Genomic DNA, 21,818 nt, shown 5'->3' with positions numbered 1-21,818 from the left:
ATGACCACTTGACCAGGTCACCCTTGTGAAAGAGATCTCGATCTCAACGGGCTCTACCTGGTAAAATAAAGGTGATTGATTGATTGATTGATTGATTGATTGAATCTCTCCATAGCACTGAAACTGCTCTACTGAAGGTTTTTAATGACATTTTCATATCCACAGACGCTGGTGATTCTGTGCTGCTTGTTCTATTGGACCTTACATCTGCTTTTGACACCATCAACCACAAGATCCTCATTTCTAGACTGGAGCAGTGGGTGGGCATCACAGGGTCAGCCCTTAAATGGTTTGGGTCCTACCTCTCTGACAGAACCTTCTGTGTCAATATCAAAGATTTTAGTTCGGCACCGACAGCGCTCCAGTGGGGGGTACCGCAGGGGTCCATCCTCGGTCCCCTTCTCTTTTCTTTATACCTGCTGCCACTAGGTGATATTTTCCGCAAACACGACATACCCTTTCATTTCTATGCCTATGATTGCCAAATTTACTTCCCCCTGAGGCACAGAGGCACACACTCTATTCAGCCTCTTCTTGACTGCCTGGCTGACATCCGGGACTGGATGGCTTTAAACTTCTTAAGCTTCAATGAGAAGAAGTCTGAAGTCATGCTGTTCCATCCCAGTGGCTCACTCATGAACCATGACGTTGACCTTTTCTCTCTAGCCCCGCTAGAGAAACAAAAGGTCACTAATCTGGGGGTGATAATGGACCCGTCCTTAAAACTCAACAGTCACGTAAACATGATGGCCAAATCCTGTTTTTTTCAGCTGAGAAGGCTGTCTAAGCTGAAGCCTATACTCTCCAAAAAGAACCTCGAGACAGTGATCCACGCCTTCATAACATCTAGGCTTGATTACTGCAATTCACTTCTGTTTGGAATCAGTCAGTCCTCCATTGCACGTCTACAACTGGTCCAAAATGCTGCAGCCCAATTTTTAACTGGTACAGGATATAGAGAGCACATCACGCCAGTTTTGGCCTCCATGCACTGGCTACCCATTCACCTTCGGATCCAATTCAAAATTCTCATGTATGTTTTTAAATCACTGAACAGTTCTGCCCCATCCTATCTCACTGATCTTCTGCAGCCATATGTCCCACCGCGCTCTCTGAGGTCAGCAGATGTAAGCTCAGAGGTGACAGGGCTTTCTCTGTTGCAGGTCCACGACTGTGGAATGAGTTGCCACTGAGTGTCCGGCAGGCTCCCACACTCTCAGTCTTTAAGTCTCGCTTGAAGACCCACTTCTTTTCTCTTGCCTTTAACACGGTGTGATTTGTTTTGGTCCTGTCTGTACTCTACACTGTTGGCCGATCGTAATAATCAAGTGTACAATGTTTTGATGTTAAATTTTGATTCTGTTAATAAATGACCACATTCATTTTGATGTGTCAAAGAAAATTAACGTCTCATGTCACTGATTAGACCATCTCCCACACAGTACCTCTGTCACATATCTGTCAAGTAGCTCGAAAAAGAGAGAACCCGTTATTAAATATCGATTGTAGTGGAGCTCCTAAGCTAACCTACCCTACATCACTACACCTTCAATGCTGCTGCAGCAGGCATCTCTTTTGCTAACCACATAGCTGAGTGAACTGCCACACGCTCAGCTATTTCCCACTGTAGGTGTTGGGACCGCAACCCATCGACACTCATCACCAGTCGCCTAAAACCCTGTGTTATGGCTCGGGATACTCTTCTTTCGAGGGCTCCTAACATTTCCCTCATATATCCTTCATTGCTGGTTGCTTCCTCGTAGCTTATAGTCGGGACATGTATTATGGCATAATGTGGAAGGTCAGCACCGCTAGTTAGGCTCACTGTTGGCTTCAAGCCTTCTGTTCGCTGTCTTAAATGACTTATCTCTTGTTGATACTCGCTTCCCGCTAGTTTCTTTAAAGTTTTTCTGAACGTTGAGTTATGGATCTTATATTTGTGATCGGTGAATACTAACAACCCGTCGGCATCCATAGTCCAAGGGCTCCCTTTCAGCCTACACACTCGGATCCTATTTTGGAGTGGTATGATTTGTGTTTCCTCGGGTAAAGGGTTAAGGGTTTCAGTCAGAGGGAATTTGGGCATGCCTTTTGGTAACAGTTTAATTTTCTCTTTCAGCCTCGTCTTGGGCTCTTTCTCATCTTTTTGGTTGGATTTTGGTTCAAGCTTTGGTTCCCGATGCTTCTCTTTAGATTGTTTTTTTTCTGCGGGTCTCGTTAGGTATTCCTGAGGAACCCTCTCCCGGGTTCTCTTTCTTATCTCTTTGATCATCACTCGGCTCTAACTTTGGTTACGTCTTTGTTTTTCCTAAGGGTTCCACATTCAACCCTTTTCCGCTCATCCAGTACTGACTCAGTTTTTCTGCTAGAGCTTGGGCAATGGCATCCAGTTGTTGATCATCCTTTTCTTTTCCTGCTTCATCATAAAAGGACCAGTCATTGGTATTTTTTTTACTTTGGCCCCTGATTTTAGGTGCTCACCGTCTGAGTCTAAGTCTGGGTCTTGATTCTTAGTCTCCCTGTATTGGCTATTGCTTATGGGAAAGCTTCCAAATGGGAGATTCACAAATGAGAGTTTTGCATGGGAGGCCGAGATGAATGCTCCTTGTTCAGGTCTGACAACATTCGGACTTTCTTTTTCTGCCTGGATTGTTACAATTATTTCACTTTTAGGGGTTTCATCTTTTTCCCTATCTGATTCGGACTCATCCGTATCCCCTGGGGAGCCCGTTCGTGATGTTCGTTCTTTTCCTACTCCTGTCTCCTGGTGTTTTTTTCTGTTCATATATGGCTAGTCTCATTAACTCCTCTGTGTACTCCTGGCACTTAGGGGCTGCTTTCATGTTGTGTTTAACTAAGAGCCACCCCAATCCTGATGCTTTGGCTACCATTTTTATTAGAGGGTCATAATCAAAGGAAGGACTGATAACTACCGCAAAAAGCGCACCTACTGGTGTCTCTACCATCTGTATCCACCGTTGCAGCCACTTTTTGATCTCTGCTTTGGTTTTCATTCTAGCTGGGTCTCGCATTACTATCATTTGAAGCCCATTTGTTGCCTTGTTGCAATGGTACACACCCTTTTCTTCGATGCATTTAATCAGGTTTTGTTACAGGACTTCTTCATTTTTCTCCAGATTACTGTCTTTGAATTGGAGCTGCTTCAGCGGGTGCCAGGTTTCATAACCTTTTCCATATGGGAGGATTCCTACCCTTACTCCTAGTATTTCTTTTTCTGGCTCGGGTGTTACTTCTGTCAGATCGTTTGGCTTGGGCTGGTCATCTAGCTCTACATCTTCTGCCACTTCGCCCATTTTTCTGTTTTTGTCGTCTCGAGTTGCCTGTTCCACAGAGTCTCCCGACTCTATTCCTTGTACTTCAGATGGGAACAGACTAGCTGCTAAACTTACTACTTGGATTATGGTCAGTAACCCTTCGTAAGCCCTCCTACCCCACCCACTGCCTAGTGGATTACTAAGGGGTATTTGGCTGGTGGCCTGGTCCAGCCGCTCACACTCCCTCAACTCTAGGGACTGTGTTCTTTCTTCAGCGCTTGATCAGCCCGCTGATACGTGCCTTCTCTTTGGGGATCTTTACACTAAAAGAAACATATCCCACCGCTGCCATCATGTTCCACTTTCCCGAGTGAGGTAGGCACAGGCCACGCCCTCGCCGCAGCCTTTTTCCTCAAAGGGAGCTAAAACTAATCCTGAGACTCAGGTATTACCTGCAGCTGAATTTCCAGGACAGTCTAGGTCAAGGCTGTGTTGAGATGATTCACCCAGACTGTTAACTACCTACGATCCTTGCACCACACCCAAAGTCTCACCTCGTGCCTCGCCCGACCTAGCAGCAGGAGTGGGGACGTTTAGCAGACGAGGGAGCGCAAGTTAACGGTAGCTCATCTCCTGATTTAGCGTTGCAATTGTTAATCGATCTGGCTTTGTTTAGAGTCTAGACACAAGACTCTTGGATGTTGTTTTATAATCAAAAGCTAATAAAACTGTTTAAAACCTCCCGTGCTTCTGTTGCTTTTCTGAACCAAGTTTTCCACTTCCAAGAACAAAAAGGGTGTTGAAATAAGAATCCAGAATTTTACATTTTGCTTTGCTTTAATCAATAATATTTGCAGGGGAAAAGCGGTATGCACAATAATGATTACATTCGATTACAAAGAGATTACATGATGAATAATATTCCCTCCTTAGTCCCTTTCCAGTTGTTGACCTTTCCTGGGCAAGGTAGATTTCCGTCCCTATGGACGGGCTTGAGACTGGCCCTTGGACTCCTCTCTGCTCGGCCTCGGACGTCTTTTAATCCGGCCGGCCACGCCCTGTCTCACTCAGGAACACAAGTACCCACACAGTTTACCTACTCTCTCTACCTGACCCAACACATTATTTCTCACTGCAAGGAAGACCCTTCTGCAACTCTAAGCAACCAGATTTATAATATAATTAATTTTTCTGCTTGTCAATTCATGCACTGCTGCTTTAATTTGAAATAAGGTTTTATTAAGGACTAAGCTTGAGAAACGTCCTCTTACCATTTCACTGATCATAGCAAGAGGCAAATTTCCCCATCCCTCTTGGATGCGGGCCGTTTCTGGTCCTCCGGCTGGTCTGAATTTGAAGAAAAGGATTTAGGAATAATCCGGGCTGAGGGTTGATGAATAGTTCCAAAAGAAGCGTATTCCAACGGATTTCACCTTTGTTTTTCTTCAGCTGACGCAGTCCAACTTGTCCTATTAATCCACAATCGTCTCGTGATCCTCGCAGGTCCCGTTCGTTGCCTCCTCACACGAGTAGTGGTCCCCAAACAGCGGAGTTTTCACAGAAACATCTGTTTATATAGCTTGAGATTTTGACTGACATCTCCAGACTGATCATGCCATCGGGCAAATCCAACCTCTTCTGGGTTGGATTTAGGTCAGAATTTACAGGCCTCTATGAGGTTTTGCCAGTCACTCCTCATGCATATTAAAATCTGGGTGTACTTTGTTCAATTTTGCTTAGTCATTCTTGAGTTGTATTGTTCTGATTCGCTCAGAGCTGTTTTCAAGGCTTGCCTTGCGTAATACCTCTGCTTGTGTAACTTTTTCCACTCACACCTTCCTTCTAGAACATTCGTGAAAACACTGGGTCATTTCTTCAATTTTCAACATCATGAACAAGTTTAAACAGAATACATTCTCAAATCACAACGTTTATATCCTAAATCAGAAAGTTTTATTATCACTTGATTATCTACTTGTCTATTGATTATTATAAACACATTTTTCTCATTCATTTGAAAATTGGTAATTTTTATTAAAAAGAAAATATATCTTTCTGCTCCTCTGCTCCTCTCTCCTCTCTGCCTGCGTGTGTGTGTTTGTGTAGTTGTGTAAGTGTGTGTCATATACATGTGTGTTTATGTGGTGTGTAAGTGTATATGTTTCTCTACACCTGGTTTTCATTATCTCGGACTCCGAGGCCTTGAAGCGGGGCATGCCAAGACATGTTTGTCTTAGGAGCAGGCTGAACTCCGCACATCGGCTTCCTTGACACGCTTTACTTTATATATGCTTCCATTAGGTAAAGTTATTAAACAGCATGGGATACATATTCATTGTTATGCTGATGACACACAATTATATTTGTCCATTAAACCCAATGAATCCAATCAGCTACTTAGACTACAAGCATGTCTTAAAGGCATAAACACCTGGATGACCCTTAATTTCCTCTTTTTAAACACAGACAAGACTGAGGTTTTAGTTTTTGGACCTGAGCACCTTAGGAATGAATGTTTCAGTCTTTCTCCCTCCTTAGATGCATTAATCTGTCCTCCAGCTCTAATGTTAAAAATCTTGGTGTTATTTTTGATCAGGACATGTCTTTTATCCTCCACATTAAAAACGTTACTAGAACCTCCTTCTTCCACCTGCGTAATATCACTAACATTAGAAACATCTGATCTAAAGATGATGCAGAAAAACTGCTCCATGCATTTGTCACATCTAGACTGAACTATTGCAATGGTTTATTATCTCGGTGTCCAGATACTTCTTTAAAACGTCTTCAGTTGATCCAAAATGCTGCTGCCAGAGTCTTAACTGGAGTTAGTAGGAGAGATCATATTTCTCCAGTTTTAGCTTCTTTCCATTAGCTCCCTGTCAAATCCAGAATAGAATTCAAAATCTCACTTCTAACCTACAAAGCTCTCAACAACCTGGCTCCATCTTATATTACAGATCTTATTGTTCCATATTTTCCTAACAGAGCACTTCGCTCTCAGACTGCAGGTTTAATTGTGGTTCCTAGAATTTACAAAAACAGAATGGGAGGCAGATCTTTCAGTTATCAGGCTCCTCTCTTGTGGAACCAACTTCCAATCTCTGTCCGTGAGGCTGACACATTGTCCAGTTTTAAAACTAGGTTTAAGACTTTCCTTTTTGCTAAATCCTGTAGTTAGAGTTGGCTTGGGTTTCCTGAGCAGTCCCTTAGTTATGCTGCTATAGGCTTAGACTGCTGGAGGACAAACTGACCACACTTTTCACTCTGTTGCTGTCTTTACTTACTCTGCTCAACCTGTTTTGTATTTGTAATTATTTTTTCTATCCTTAACATGTGTTTTTTTGTCTTTCAGATACACCTGTACCTATACCTGGACCTACCATTCTGTGTTCGTCTGTCTCTCCTCCCTGTCTTCTCAACCAGCCAGTCAAAGAAAATGGCCGCTTGTCCTGAGCCTGGTTCTGCTGGAGGTTTCTTCCTGTTAAAGGGAGTTTTTCTTTCCACTGTTGCCACTGTGCTTGCTCAGGATGGGAGACTGCAACAAAGCCAAGATTCAACTTGTCTGCTGGATTCCTTAGATAGAGAACTTTACTAATTGGCTTTTATGTGAATGTTCCTGTAAAGTGCCCTGAGACAACTTTGTTGTGATTTGGCACTTTATAAATAAACTGAATTGAATTGAATTGAATTGAGAAAAGGCAGTTTAGAGACGGGACAGAAGTTGGAAAGGGAGCCAGAATCAAGATTAGGCTTCTTAAAGAGAGGGGTCACATCTGCTGTTTTAAAATACGATGGGACGAACCCTTTGTTCAGGGAGTTGTTAATTATCATCAACACTGTTGGACCAATACAGGCTAGAGTCTGGACAAGCAAAGAGGGAGGTAATATTGCCAGTGAACAAGTAGAACATTTCATTTTGGCAATTAATGAGGTCAGGTCATTTAAAATAATCGGAACAAAAGAAGACTATGACTCAGAACACTGAGGCTCATCTTGAAACATAGATGAGCTTGGAGATATATTGGATTTCAGGTCCATCACCTTCTTTATGAAAAAAATGAGAAACATGTTACAGTCATTGTTTGAGGTTAATGAAGCATGGTGCGCTGGGGGAGATACAATACTGCTGATAGTATCAAACAACACTTTAGGATTGTTTTGTTCAGGTGAATAAGATTGCTAAAATATGATGACCTGGCATCACTAACTGCCTTGTTATAAGCACCAAGGAGCTCCTTAAAATATTCCCGGTGGGCAACCAGACCAGTCCTCTTCCACAAGCGTTCTGTTTTCTGACAAGAGTGCCTGAGTTCTCGAGTTTGATTGTTTAACCAAGGTGAACAGCGGTAAACGGGCCCACAGCGGGTTTTGTAAGGAGCAATACTGTCAAGAATAGTAAGGCAGTGATCAGTAAAAGAGTCAACCAGAAGCTCCACATCATCATCATCATCATCAGGAGGTATTGTAAATGAAAAGAGGGAAGAAAACTCTGCGACTACAAAACTGTCAATAAAGCGTCTGCGCTTACTGGTAACCTGAGGAAAAGTCTCCAAATAACAGGAAATATTAAAAGAGACAACCTTATGGTCACTGAAAACAACATCTTTTATATGTAGATTATTAAGAGTGAGTCCATAAGTAAAAACCAGGTCTAAAGTGTGGCCTGCAGTGTGAGTAGGCTCAGACACAAGCTGTGAGAAGTTAAGAGTCCATAATATTAAGAAAGTCCATAGCAGGATGGCTTGTTGGATCATCGACATGGAAATTAAAATCTCCAGAGATGATGATCCTATTTAGCTTCACTGTAGAAGATAAAAAGTCCTGAAAGTCTGAGAGAAAAGATGAAACAGGTCCAGGTGGTCGATAAAACAGGATGGCATATATAGGTTCAACTTTGTCTATTCGGACCATGATCATCTCAAAGGAGTTGTAGGTAGATGAAGTGATCATTTGACATGAAAAAGTCCTCTTATAGATGACATCAGTGCCACCTCCACGGCCTGTCATCCGTGGTGCAGATAAAAAAGAACACCCCTCAGAAGAGTTCCAGGAGATGTGAAACATCATTTTCACGCTGCCATGTCTCAGAAATAAACAAAAAGTCTAAGCTCTCAGAGCTAAAAAAGTCATTTAAAATGAAGGACTTATTGGCAACAGAGCGTGCATTTATTACCGACATTTTAGTGGAGAAAGCTGCTGACCGTGTAGAGGGGTCCACAGCGGCATCAGGATGACGTGGCAAGCTGCGCAGTGAGTTGGGATTCCTCCCGCGGTGAACTTTGGATGCCCACAGCTTCAGGTGACAACCTGTGTGGGAAACTTCTGGGAGCGTTTGAACTAATCCAGCATCAACATATCTGAGGTTGAATCGCCTGACCGCACCCGATGCTGCCTCATTTTTCCAAAGCCGACGGAGCAGCACGAAGAAGCCGGCTCTCTTCCCTCACTTCCTTCACCTGCATGTCCAGAGCAGGGACAGATCCACAGGTAAGAGAGGAGAGACGCTGGGAGGGGCACCGGGTTCCAGCGGTGGTGGAAATGTATGGTATGGTATAAATGGTATGGTATAAAGTTTATTCATTTAAAAAAAGTACAAAACAATTCCATAACAATATAAAAAAAAAAGATACAAGAGATTTAAAATGAAAGGCAGCAGAAAGAAGAAAAAATCTTATCATATCTGCCCCTTTTTTCAAACAATTATTTCAATCATAATAATTTTCAAGTAGTGGTGGAAATGTAACTCCATTTTGATGACACTGAAGGTTGACCATCACAGACTTGATCGCCAGTAGCGAGTGGCGGTCATATGTCCGCAAGGAAGCCACCCCAGACAGAAACATAACAATAAAATAACATATGAAGTAAGCAAACAACCTGGCAGAGGCCAAGCCAAACACAGGTGCCATCTTGCCACGTCACACCATTTGAGTCAATCACATTCACTCTGCATTTTTACAGGAAATGCAATTTCTCTGTTTATATTTGCATTGCGAAGCATTTTGTGGACCATTTGGCTGTTGGAAAGAGTTCTATAAATAACGATTGATTGTTGGAATTTGATTGGGTTAAACTACACTCACAACAGCACAGTCTAAACTCTACATCACAGCAAAACAGCAAAGACTTGCCTTCCATTGTTGGTCCTTTTAGTGATTTAACCAGATCATCTAGAAAACATGCAGAACAGTCAGAGTTTCATAGAAAACCATCTTTGTTTATGTGCAGTGATTCTCATCTCCTATTGATCTTGAAGAATAAATCTGTATGTCTGATCATCAGATTCACCTGTTTGCCCTGCAAAAGGCCTGGTGAAGGGTCTCTTGTCCGTTTTGTTTTCCATTTCTTCTTCTTCTTCATCCACCTCTGTGTAAAAACTGCCGAGCTTCTGCACCAGTTCAGACACTTCCTCTGAGATTGGGATGGTCTCCAAAATCTCATAATATACATGGAGAAAAATGGTTACTGTATGATGACAGATCAGTAGAAAGGTCTAATAATACCTTAACTTTTAATAGCTGTGACTGACATACAATAATTTTATGTGATGTCAAGAGGGAATGACAATGACTTTCCCTGAAAAGGACTCACCAGCTGGATGTGCTCAATATAATTTCTCATAGCTTCCTCCTTTGTCATGTTTCCCAGAGAGCTCCATGTATCCCTGGCAACACAGAGTCAAAGTTCAACACCGAGGAGAACAGCAAACAGTGAATGACTGAAGCTGTGCAGAGAAACAATATGAAATGATCTCATCTGACATCATTCTGTCTCTGTTTGGGTCTGTCCATGTTTGTATGGAGCAGAAGTGCTGGTTGTACAAACCCAACTCTGGAGAAGTTGGGACAGGACTATACATTTCCCCTTGTAGAGCATCCTCTCTTCCTTTAACTCTTAAAGTCTGGGAACTGGAGAGAGCAGGATAGGCACAAATTCCAGTCATAAATCTTTTGTATCCTGATACATGCTCAATAATCAAGGCAGAAAAATCTAAAAAAGTTAAATCTGGTCCTCTGGAGTAGAATTCCTCTGGTGGAGATGATCACAGCCACAGAATCAGCCATCCGCAACAACAAATGAAAGAGGGTGAAGCAGAACAACTCAGAATCAAAGTTTCATCCTGCCTCAGCAATGGCTGAATTAAAAAATTCAAAACAAAAAAATTAACCATTGTTTCATCAGTCTCCATGATGACATCCCTCACCTTAGCCACAAAGTCCATGGTGTTCTGTATGTGGTGTTCTGAGCTGCCAACTAAAGGGATGAGTACAGATGCCAGATATTTGGAAACATTGTAAGTGACAGAGTTAATCATGCTAACAATAGGTCTTAAAGGTACGCCTTGTTTGTGGATTTTAGGTAAACCATACAGACTAGGTGTGGCCTCCCCTGGGTACAGTCTGTGGTACAGAAAACGGTCAATAGCCTTGTCCTGTTCCAAAATTTTCAGGCAATCTATCAATTTCTTCTTGTAACCACTTCCTGGATCTCTTTTCAGAGGTTCATAAGTGTTTAAGACACTAAGGAGTGTCATAACTTTCTCATGATAGTCTTTCTGGTTCAAAATCACTGTGCACCTTCCTTTGTCTGCTGGGAGGATGATGATGTTTTTGTCCTTGCTAAGAGTGGTGAGTGCATCCCTCTCTACTGATGTTGGAAGGTGGTGGTTTGGCATTGCTGAGGCAGGATGAAACTTTGATTCTGAGCTGTTCTGCTTCAGCCTCTTTAATTTTGTTGTTGCGGATGGCTGATTCTGTGGCTGTGATCATCTCCACCAGAGGAATTGTACTTGGTGCAACCGCAAAGTTCAGTCCCCTGGCAAGAATCTCTGTCTCTGGCTGGGTGAGCTGTCTGTCAGATAAATTCTTCACCCACTTTTCTGTCTCCCTGGCATGTAATTGACTACTGGAGTGTTGTCCTACACTGAATGTGTTGTTATTGGAATAGTGATGGTGTTGATGAGTTATTAGTAAGTTAAACTTGTTTTGTTGTCGAGTCTTGGACTTGACATGCTGTGCTAAGCGTGCCTGATCTGTACAGTCCAACACTTGCTGAAGTGTGGTCTGATCTAGACACGTTGTTAGTTTCTGTTTAATGTGCTCTTCTTTGACCTTCAAGAACTCAATAGTAAAACTGGTCTGTCTCACCCGTTCTTTCAGCACTTTGTGGATAAGGTGAGGGATGTCATCATGGAGACTGATGAAACAATGGTCTCTTTTGATGTCACATCACTCTTTACGTGCATTCCTGTTGATGATGCAGTAGAGGTGGTCAGTTTAAGATTAAAATCAGACATCACTCTGAGCAGCAGGACCACGCTTTCCACAGAACAACTGTGTCAACTCTTGAAACTGTGCCTGCAGTCAACCTACTTCACATATGGGGAGCAATATTATAGGCAGACACATGGGTGTGCTATGGGGTCTCCAGTTTCTCCTATTGTTGCCAACCTGTACATGGAGGAGGTAGAAAAGAGAGCCTTGACATCCTTTTCAGGGACACCACCAAGTCAATGGTTCAGGTATGTTGACGACACCTGGGTTAAAATTAAATCTCAGGAAGTCCAACATTTTACTGACCACATCAACTCTGTGGATAAATACATCAAGTTCACACGAGAAGATGTAAAAAATGGCAGGTTGGCTTTCTTGGACTGTGAGGTCTCAGTCTCTGATAGAGGACATTTGCAAACCGAGGTGTACCGCAAACCCACCCACACAGACCAGTATTTGCAGTTTGACTCCCATCACCCTTTGGAGCACAAGTTAGGAGTCATCAGGACTCTGTACCACAGAGCAGACAGCATCCCCACTAACTCAGGAGCCAGGCAGAAGGAGAAATCCCACACAAGACAGGCTCTAGAGCAATGTGGATATCCTAACTGGGCCTTCCTGAAAGCAGAGAAGAAACCCAAACAAGACTCCAGTCAGCCAACAGGTGAAAAGGAGGAACCCAGACCCAGACCAGTGGTCATTCCATATGTTGAGGGAGTATCAGAGAAACTGAGACGTTTATTTTCTAAACATAACGTCCCAGTGGCTTTTAAACCACAAAATACATTAAAGACTGGTTCATCCCAAAGATCCAGTCCCCCGGCACAAACAGAGTAATGTTGTGTATGTTGTTCAGTGTCAGGAGGGTGATCAGTCTTACATCGGGGAAACTAAACAGCCACTGGCCAAAAGGATGGACCAGCACAGAAGATCAACATCATCAGGCCAGGATTCTGAGGTCTACACTCATCTCCAGACCAGCGGTCACTCTTTCAAGGATGAAGGTGTGCACATCCTGGACAGAGAGGAACGATGGTTTGAGAGAGGAGTAAAGGAGGCCATCTTTGTGAAAAGAAACCGTCCATCATTAAACAGGGGCGGAGCCTCCGGGTTCAACTGTCCCCCTCTTACAATGCTGTGATTGCTAGTATCACTCAGCCCTCTGTGAACAGTAAACAGCCATCAGTGTGCTAATGATCCATTGTTAGGCTGATGGTCCTTCTTGAGCATGTGATCAGCTGGTTTTGGTTGTCAGCAGCAAACTGGTTGATCCACTCTGAGAAGGTGCTATTTAAGAGACTGAGCTGAATACAGCACCTCAGACTGAGGAAGTCTTTCTGAGAGACGAAACGTTTCTATATTTTTTTGTTGTTTTGCTTTGTTTTAATTTTTTTGAATGTCTAGAGGACCAGATTGAACTTTTTTAGATAAATCTTTTGTGTTTCTAAATCAGTTTTGTAACCTTGTAAAATTAATTTGTGATTTGTGAGTGAGTAGATGGGAATTTGCGTGCAAAAAAGCTTTGTATTTGTAAAAATTAAGATACAAATCTGTTCTGTTCTATTTACAGACAAGAAGCCAAAAATTGTGTAAATCTCTTCCTGTGACTTCCATTTTACAAACATGAATTTTGACAGATTTTTCTTCCTCTCAACTGATTGGTGTCATGTCAATCACAAATTTCAGAGTCAGAGTCATGGAGTCTTTATTGTCGTTTCAGCACATGTGGTACATGTGGTGGAATGAAATAATGTACACAGGGTCCCAGTTACATCCAACAATAAAATGTCTAAGAAAAACAGTAATAACATCTAAGATATGAACTAAGAAAAACATCAACTAAATATACACTAAGCACTCATAACATAAAACATTGAACATCAGCACAAACATGAACATGAGTCTGTGAGCAGATGTGCACGCATGAACACATCAACATTGAAACAGATCAGCAGCAACATGAAACAGATCAGCAGCAACATGAAACAGATCAGCAGCAACATGAAACAGATCAGCAGCAACATGGAACAGATCAGCAGCAACATGAAACAGATCAGCAGCAACATGAAACAGATCAGCAGCAACATGGAACAGATCAACAGCAACATGAAACAGATCAGCAGCAACATGATATGGTTTTTCACAGTGATTATTCTAGTTAGAGATTCACGAGTCTAACAGCCTCAGGGTAGAAGCTGTTCCTCAGTCTAGTGGTTCTACACTTAATGCTCCTCAACCTCCTTCCTGAGGGGAGTGTGGCAAAAAGTGTGTGTGCTGGGTGAGTGGGGTCCTTCATGATGCAGGTGGCCCTCTTCCTGCATCTGGAGGTGTAGATGTCTGTGATGGTGGGGAGACTGACTCCAACAGATTTCTGTGCAGCCTTCATGCCACACGTTGATGCTGGAGCACAGGATGCTCTCCACTGCACACCTGTAGAAGGAGGTGAGGACTGAGCTTCCCAGACCAGCTCGCCTCAGCCGCCTGAGGAAGTAGAGTCTCTGATGAACTTTCTTGATCAGGCTGGTGGTGTTGTTGCTCCAGCTGAAGTTGTTAAAATTGTTAAACGGTTCTTAAACTGAGAGAATGTATCATTTTAAGGGAAAAATCTGTTGTTTCCAAATTTCATGGCATCAACAAATCCCAAAAAAGTTGGGACAAGTCCATTTTTACCACTGTGTGGCATCCCCCCTTCTTCTTACAACACTCAACAGATGTCTGGGGACAGAGGAGACCAGTTTCTCCAGTTTAGAAATAGGAATGCTCTCCCATTCATGTCTAATACAGGCCTCTAACTGATCAATCATCTTGGGCCTTCTTTGTCGCGCCTTCCTCTTTATGATGCGCCAAATGTTCTCTATAGGTGAAAGATCTGGACTGCAGCTGGCCATTTCAGTACCCGGATCCTTCTCCTACGTAGCCATGATGTTGTGATTGCTGCAGAATGTGGTCTGGCATTATGGTGTTGAAAAATGCAGGGTCTTCCCTGAAAGAGATGACGTCTAGATGGGAGCATATGTTGTTCTAGAACCTGAACATAGTTCTCTGCATTAATGGTGCCTTTCCAGACATGCAAGCTGCCCATGCCACAAGCGCTCATGCAACCCCATACCATCAGTGATGCAGGCTTCTAAACGGAGCGTTGATAACAACTTGGGCTATCCTTGTCCTCTCTGGTCCGGATGACATGGCGTCCCAGTGTTCCATAAAGAACTTCAAATCGTGACTCATCTGACCACAGAACAGTCTTCCATTTTGCCACACTCCATTTTAAATGACCCCTGGCCCAGTGCAAACGTCTGAGCTTGTGGAGCTTGCTTAGAAATGGCTTCCTCTTTGCACTGTAGAGTTTCAGCTGGCAACGGCAGATGGCACAGTGGATTGTGTTCACTGACAATGCTTTCTGGAAGTATTCCTGAGCCCATTCTGTTATTTCCTTGACAGTGGCATTCCTGTTTGAGGTGCAGTGACGTTTAAGGGCCCGGAGATCACGAGCATCCAGTAGAGTTTTACGACCTTGACCCTTACGCACAGCGATTGTTCCAGATTCTCTGAATCTTTTGATGATGTTATGCACGGTTGATGATGATAACTTAAAAGTCTTTGTTATTTTACGCTGGGTAACACCATTCTGGTATTGCTGCACTATCTTTCTGTGCAACAATGGTGGAATTGGTGATCCTCTTACCGTCTTGGCTTCAGAGAGACACTGACACTCTGAGAAGCTCTTTTTATACCCAGTCATGTTGTCAATTGACCTAATTAGTGTTAATTGGTCTTCCAGCTGATCGTTATATGCTCAATTTCCTTTTTCCAGCCACTTATTGCTACTTGTCCCAACTTTTTTTGGGATTTGTTGACACTGTGAAATTTTGAATCAACATATTTTTCCTTTAAAATGTTACATTTACTCAGATTAAACTTTTGAACTGTCATCTATGTTATATTACGAATAAAATATTGACATTTGCCATCTCCACATCATTGCATTCAGTTTTTATGCACAATTTGTTTAGTGTCCCAACTTTTTTGGAATCTGGTTTGTTTTTAAGATGCTCAAGCCCCGTTTCACATCCCGTTCCACACGTATTATACGTTACAAACAGCTCGTTTTTTATATTCAGACAGTGGTTCATTTGAGTCGGATCCTGTCAGAACAAGATCCTGGAACTCTATCATTTTGACCACTTGGATCCGCCTACTCCGCCACTAAAAGTCCAAAGTCATTGCACATTTTTATTTTGATTATTTATTAAAAGTACAACGAGTGGATGTTCTGGCCGCATCACGCTCCTGCCAGCAGAGACATGGACTGCATGTCCCGCAGGGAGTGTCTTCATCCTCCTCCAGCTGTGCGCGCTAAGACAGTTGTTTTACGCCCAGCGTCTCCAGACAGCTCTACAGGACGCGCGCACAACTGCTGTGTTGGAACTCCTGCATACATTACAGTGCATAACATTTCAGACATAATAAGATTACAGTAAAAAAACACAAAAAACGAGTGAAATGTTTGATGTGTATTACATCACGTATCAAAACAACGGCACTAATTAGTTAAATAACAGCGACCAAAATGTTGAAAAGACAATTTATCTAAAATAAATGGATGGATGGCAGTGAGACTGGAGCAAAACACACAGGACTGAATTCAGCTGAGAAGAGTTCAGGTCGGCACTCGGCAGTGTGTGTGTGGGGGGGGTTGGGTTAGGACACACAGACTGTCAAGGACGTGCATTCATACACAGGTTTGTTAATTGTTGTTGCTCTCTAAAATAGTAATTTCAATTCAACCTTTATTTACACAGGTTGTTAGTCTCATTGAGCCTCGTCATTTACAAGATAATTGTTTTTAATCAATTTATACAAATGTTTAACAACCTGTTAAAATACACCAAAATGCAGGAAATGGCATCTCTTATTCCAGATTTTCTGGGAGAGGACACAAAGATCACAAGCATCAAATAATAACTTTTTAGATGTTTTTTCACAGAGTGGTGAATCTCTTCTCATCTTTACTTCTAAGAGATTCCACCACTCTAAAATGCTTTTTTTTTTTTTTTTTACCCAATTCTCGTTGTTGATAATTAATAATTACCAGTAGCGGCAAAATGCTCCTTCAGTTTCCTATTAGAATCTTTTACTTTCACAACCTGTTGTTGTCTTGTTACAACTTTTTTCATATGTGTTGTTATCATCAAATTTAAAATGATCTTTCTTTAATAGTGCACTTTCTTAGTTTTAATATTTAATTTGATCCCATTTTACCATGGCAGCACGGTGGCACAACAGGTAGAGCTGCTGCCTCTCAGCGAGCAGGTCCCTGGTTCAAATCCCGGTCTGGGGGCCTTTCTGGGTGGAGTTTGTATGTTCTCTCCGTGCATGTGTGGGTTTTCTCCGGGTGCTCCGGTTTCCTCCCACAGACCAAAAACATGCATGTTAGACTGATTGGTAACTCTAAATTGTCCCTAGGAGAGAGAGAGAGACTGAATGGTTGTTTGTCTCATTTGTCTCTATGTGTCCCTGTGAAGGACTTGTGACCCGTCCAGGGTGTACCCCGCCCCTCGCACAGTGATTGCTGGACATGGACACCGGTGACCCCCGTGACCCAAAATGGAAGAAGCGGGTAGAAGAAAATGGATGGATGCTTTGCTGTGAGTATGATATGGCTTTATCAGATTTGTAAATCACTGCATTGTTTTCATTTACACTTAACACAACTTTTCACTTGTAACTGGACTGGGGTTAAGTTCGTATAATTATATTTTCTTTATTAGTTTCATTACTTTAAAGGCTATACCATTTAGTTTTTCCTCGAGTGTCCCAGATGCAGACTGGCCTGGGGATGTTGCATGGCCCCACAGTGGCTTGCTTGTAGTAACTATAAAACATCAGCATCATGTCATCAGATGGCTGGAAAGGACCTGAGGAATGACAAATCTGTTCTTAGTGTTTATACCTGGTTAAATAAAGGTGCAAAAAGGAAGCTCATAAAAACATGGGACAAGTATCAATAATTAATTATTTAAACAACGATTTGCAATATAGCACAGTGGCGCAACTGGTAGAGCTGACACCTCTCAGTGAGGAGGTTGCTGGTTCAAATCCCGGTCCAGGGGCCTTTCTGGGTGGAGTTTGCATGTTCTCTCCGTGCATGCGTGGGTTTTCTCCGGGTACTCCGGTTTCCTCCCACAGACCAAAAACATGCATGTTAGGCTGATTGGTAACTCTGAATTGTCCCTAGGTGTGAGTGAGAGAGTGAATGTTTGTTTGTCTCGTTTGTCTCTATGTGTCCCTGTGATGGACTGGAGACCTGTCCAGGGTGCACCCCGCCACTCGCACAGTGATTGCTGGACATGGGCGACCCCCGTGATCCAAAATAGAAGAAGTGGGTAAAAGTTAATGGATGGATGGATGGATTTGAAAAGGTACACCTTTCTTTAGAAGGCTTTCAATAATGCTGACAAATATACACATAAGAACAGCAACTCAACCATGTGGGTCAAAGGAACCATCTGCAGAGCTCACAATGTTGCAAGGCACAGATCTGTGGAAGAATACAAAAATGTCTGCTGTACTAAAAGTTCCTCAGAGCTCAGTGGCATCCATAATTCTCAAATGGTGAAGGTTGGCTCAATCAGAACCAAGCCAACTGAAGCCCAGGGGGGCTAAGAGTGGACCCACACCAGCTCAACACCTCTCATCATGGGCAACTCCAGAGATGAGTAAGGTCCTGGCCCTCTCAAGGAGATTGGTTCTGGAGCTCATGCTGTGCGTCAAGGTGAGCCCAACTATGTCTAGTCGGTACCTCTCAACCTCACACACAAGCTTAAGCTCCTTTACCACCAGAGAGATTATGTTCCATGTCCCAAATCAATCAATCAATCAATCAACTTTATTTATATAGCACATTTTAAAAACCACAAGGGTAGCCACAGTGCTGCACAATAAAACAATAAAAACAAACAAAACAATAAAAACATACAAAGCACAAACAAAGAAACATAAAACCCATTCACATACCAGTTTCACAGCAGGTTTATTAAAAAGCCATAAAAGATAAGATCACGTGTTAAAAGCCAAAGAATAAAAGTGTGTCTTTAAAAGAGATTTAAAAACAGGAAGAGAGGAGGCCTGTCTCACACTCAAGGGTAAAGTGTTCCACAACCTGGGAGCAACAACAGCAAACGCTCTGTCACCTCTGAGCTTCAGCCTAGTTTTAGGGACCGTCAGCAGCAGCTGATCAGCTGATCGTAGGGATCGGGGTGGACAGTAAGGCTGAAGCAGCTCAGACAGATATGGTGGGGCAAGGTTGTTCAGACATTTAAAAACAAACAGCAAAAGCTTAAAATTAATTCTGTAGTGCACAGGGAGCCAATGAAGGGACGCCAGGATGGGAGTAATATGCTCGCGCCTACGAGCCCGAGTTAACAGGCGAGCAGCAGAGTTCTGCACAAGCTGCAAACGAGCAAATGCCAGTTTTGGTGAGCCAGGGTCAGAGTGCCAAGGTCCCCAACCATGACACAATGGCCCCGGTCCTGTATGGCCCCTCCTGAAGATGGTGGGCCCACAGGAAGGCAAACCCATGTAATTCCTTCGGTCTGTGCCCGACTGGACCCCATGGGTACAGGCCCAGTCATCAGGTTCTTGCTGACGAGCCCCTCCCCAGGGCCTGGCTCCAGGGTGGGGCCCCAGTAACCTATGTCCAGGCAAGCGACACCAAGCGACACCATTGCACGACTACAACTGGTCCAGAATGCAGCAGCCCGATTTTTAACCAGTACAGGCAAAAGAGAGCACATTACACCAGTTTTGGCCTCACTGCACTGGTTACCGGTTCACTTTCGAATCCAGTTCAAAATACTCATGTATGTCTACAAATCACTGAACAGTGGCCCCCCCCCCCCCCATCTCTCTGATCTGCTACAACCGTATGTCCCACCACGCTCCCTGAGGTCAGCGGACCAGTTGCTCCTCACAGTTCCAGGAACTCGTCTTAAGCACAGAGGTAACAGGGCCTTCTCTGTAGCAGGACCAAGACTTTGGAACGAGTTACCTCTGCTTGTCAGACAGGCCCCCTCCCTCTCAGTTTTCAAGTCCCGTTTAAAAAGTCACTACTATTCAGTAGCTTTCAACACCAGATGATCTGTGTTTGATCCTGTATGCTCCACACTGGTTTGTCGTCATTATCTGCATCGTTTTTATGTCTATATTCTGATTTACCTCATTTTGTATTTTGCTTTGTGTGTTACCTGTTGTTCTGTCTGTACAGCACTTTGGTTGGCCTTGTAGCTGTTTTAAGTGCTTTATAAATAAAGTGGTATGGTAAGCTCCTTGATCTTTTTTGTCAGTCAGGGTTGAGGGAAAGTTGAATGGAACAAAATACAGAAATATCCTCAAGTTTTGACAGAGCTCTGACTGGACCTTCAGCCATGACAATGACCCAAAACACAGAGAAGACAACACAAGCAGCTTAGGGAGAGCTTTATAAACGCCCAGCATGAGCTCTGACTTGAACCCTGAACATCTCTGTAAAGGACTAAAAATGGCTCCACCAATGGTCCAATCCAACCAGACTGAGCCTGAGAGGATTAATACTTGCAGCTCTGCATGTAGGTCACTCACCTGGTGTGTTTACGCTCCAAAAGGGCACAAATTCCACTGACCAATGCACAAAATCAGCCAATTTAACCACTTTGCAGAACAAATTGAAGTTGTCATCACCTTCTTCAGGTAAACTCTGGATTACTTGAACTGCAGAGGCAAATTTCTCCCCCAGGCTGTGTTTGTCCTCCTCTTCCTGCTGCGCCATGCTGAGTCCAAACAGGGATGGCATGAATCAGCCTCCTCACATCTTCAACCAGAACAAAAATCCAAATCAAGATACATTAGGGTGATGAAAAGGATTCTTCTGTTTTCATTGAGGTTGCAGCTATGGCAGACTGTATTTTACCAGATGCATTCTTGTCTGTGGCTGAATTACATAAAACTCACCATATGTTGTATTCACCGGTGGAGCAAAGACCTGCTTATAGAATAATCCCAGTATCTGCTTCAGTAAGAAAGTCAGTTCCTCCAGTTAGGGATGAGCCAAGACCAGTAAACGTTTGGATCCTCGAGGAAGTAGGAGGAATGTAGTTTTTCTGGGGCTAAATGTTGATGAAAAGTAGCTCATGGCCCTTCAAATCCCATAAGCACCCCCTTAACGGGGATTTAAACCGCAAAGGCCTATGGGAAATGTAGGTTAGAGGATTTTGTCAACGCTTAAGGAAGGGAAGGGAGGGTTGAAACGACTTTGCTCGCATGCATTGTATTTCTTTGAGATATTAGATACATGTTAGAGTTTATGTATATTAAAGGGAACTTTTAAATTTTACATTTGTGCATTTTTTTCCTCACTCATTATTTATAAAATAGAACTTGTTTTATTTTGAGGAAGAATATTATTGTCCCACATTTGTTATGTATTGATATTTATGATTAAATGTGCGTTGATAATCGATACAAAATATTTTTACCATCACCTTATTAATTATATATTCTCATATAATTACATTTTATCTACACGCTCCACGGCAGTGAAACGTGATTGTTGACTCCGCCTTCTCCGGCTCCTTAGCCAATCAGCGTTCGCCGTTTTGGCCGTAACTCCGGTTGGTTACGTCCCGTTGTGAATCGGAGGCTGGCGGAGGCGCGTGCTCGTCAGCGGCGCAGCATCACCGCCTCGTCTCGCTGAAAACAGGCAGACACGAGGGAAATGCGAAGGGGCGGAAGATGGCAGAGCTACAGATGCTGTTAGAGGAGGAGATCCCCGCCGGGAAGAGAGCGCTCGTGGAAAGCTACCGGAACCTGTCCCGGGTGGCGGAGTACTGTGAAAACAATTACGTTCAGGTAGGAGGCCGCTGTAACGGAAACGCTCCGGGCGCGTCCGTCGTGTCCGCGCTGCTGCAGCCGGTGGGAGTGAGGCCACGGGCCGGCTCGAGCCGCCAGCCTGACCGAGTGGCCTCGTGCCCCGTGGGCTCGGCGGAGGGCGTGTCGTTGTCATGGCGCCGCGCGCTCATGCGCCTGCAGCCGCACGCACGGTGTGCACAACACGTTCACGTTTCAAGCCACAGAGGGAACAAAGAATCTGAATTTAAATATAAAAGGACACGAGTTGAACCAATAACATGTATATGAAGTACTGCGCACACGTTTTTCTGGCTCAAAGTTCCAGCCTGACCCCTTCATGAGTTCTTCATGAGTTCTTCATGAGTTCTTCATGAGTTCTTCA

At 43.4% G+C, this 21,818-nt stretch overlaps 1 protein-coding gene across 1 annotated transcript in view; it reads right to left on the bottom strand.

Moving 5' to 3' along the window:
- Positions 1–17,399, bottom strand: part of LOC119414847 (acyl-CoA-binding domain-containing protein 5-B) — a 162,663-nt gene extending 145,264 nt beyond the window's left edge. Inside the window, exons 1-4 of the mRNA XM_037681968.1 lie at positions 17,346–17,399; positions 9,870–9,942; positions 9,567–9,714; positions 9,410–9,448 (exon numbers count right to left, since the gene is read on the bottom strand). Coding sequence (XP_037537896.1) covers positions 9,410–9,448; positions 9,567–9,714; positions 9,870–9,917 — 235 coding nt within the window. The 5' untranslated portion in view covers positions 9,918–9,942; positions 17,346–17,399. The remainder of the gene's footprint in view (positions 1–9,409; positions 9,449–9,566; positions 9,715–9,869; positions 9,943–17,345) is intronic.
- Positions 17,400–21,818: the final 4,419 nt, after the last annotated feature.

This window comes from Nematolebias whitei, chromosome 9 (genome assembly GCF_014905685.2).
Source record: "Nematolebias whitei isolate Nwh7 chromosome 9, NemWhi1, whole genome shotgun sequence".
Taxonomy (NCBI): domain Eukaryota; kingdom Metazoa; phylum Chordata; class Actinopteri; order Cyprinodontiformes; family Rivulidae; genus Nematolebias; species Nematolebias whitei.
The sequence above is the reverse complement of the archived record's forward strand: the minus strand, read 5'-3'. Positions and strand labels throughout refer to the sequence as shown.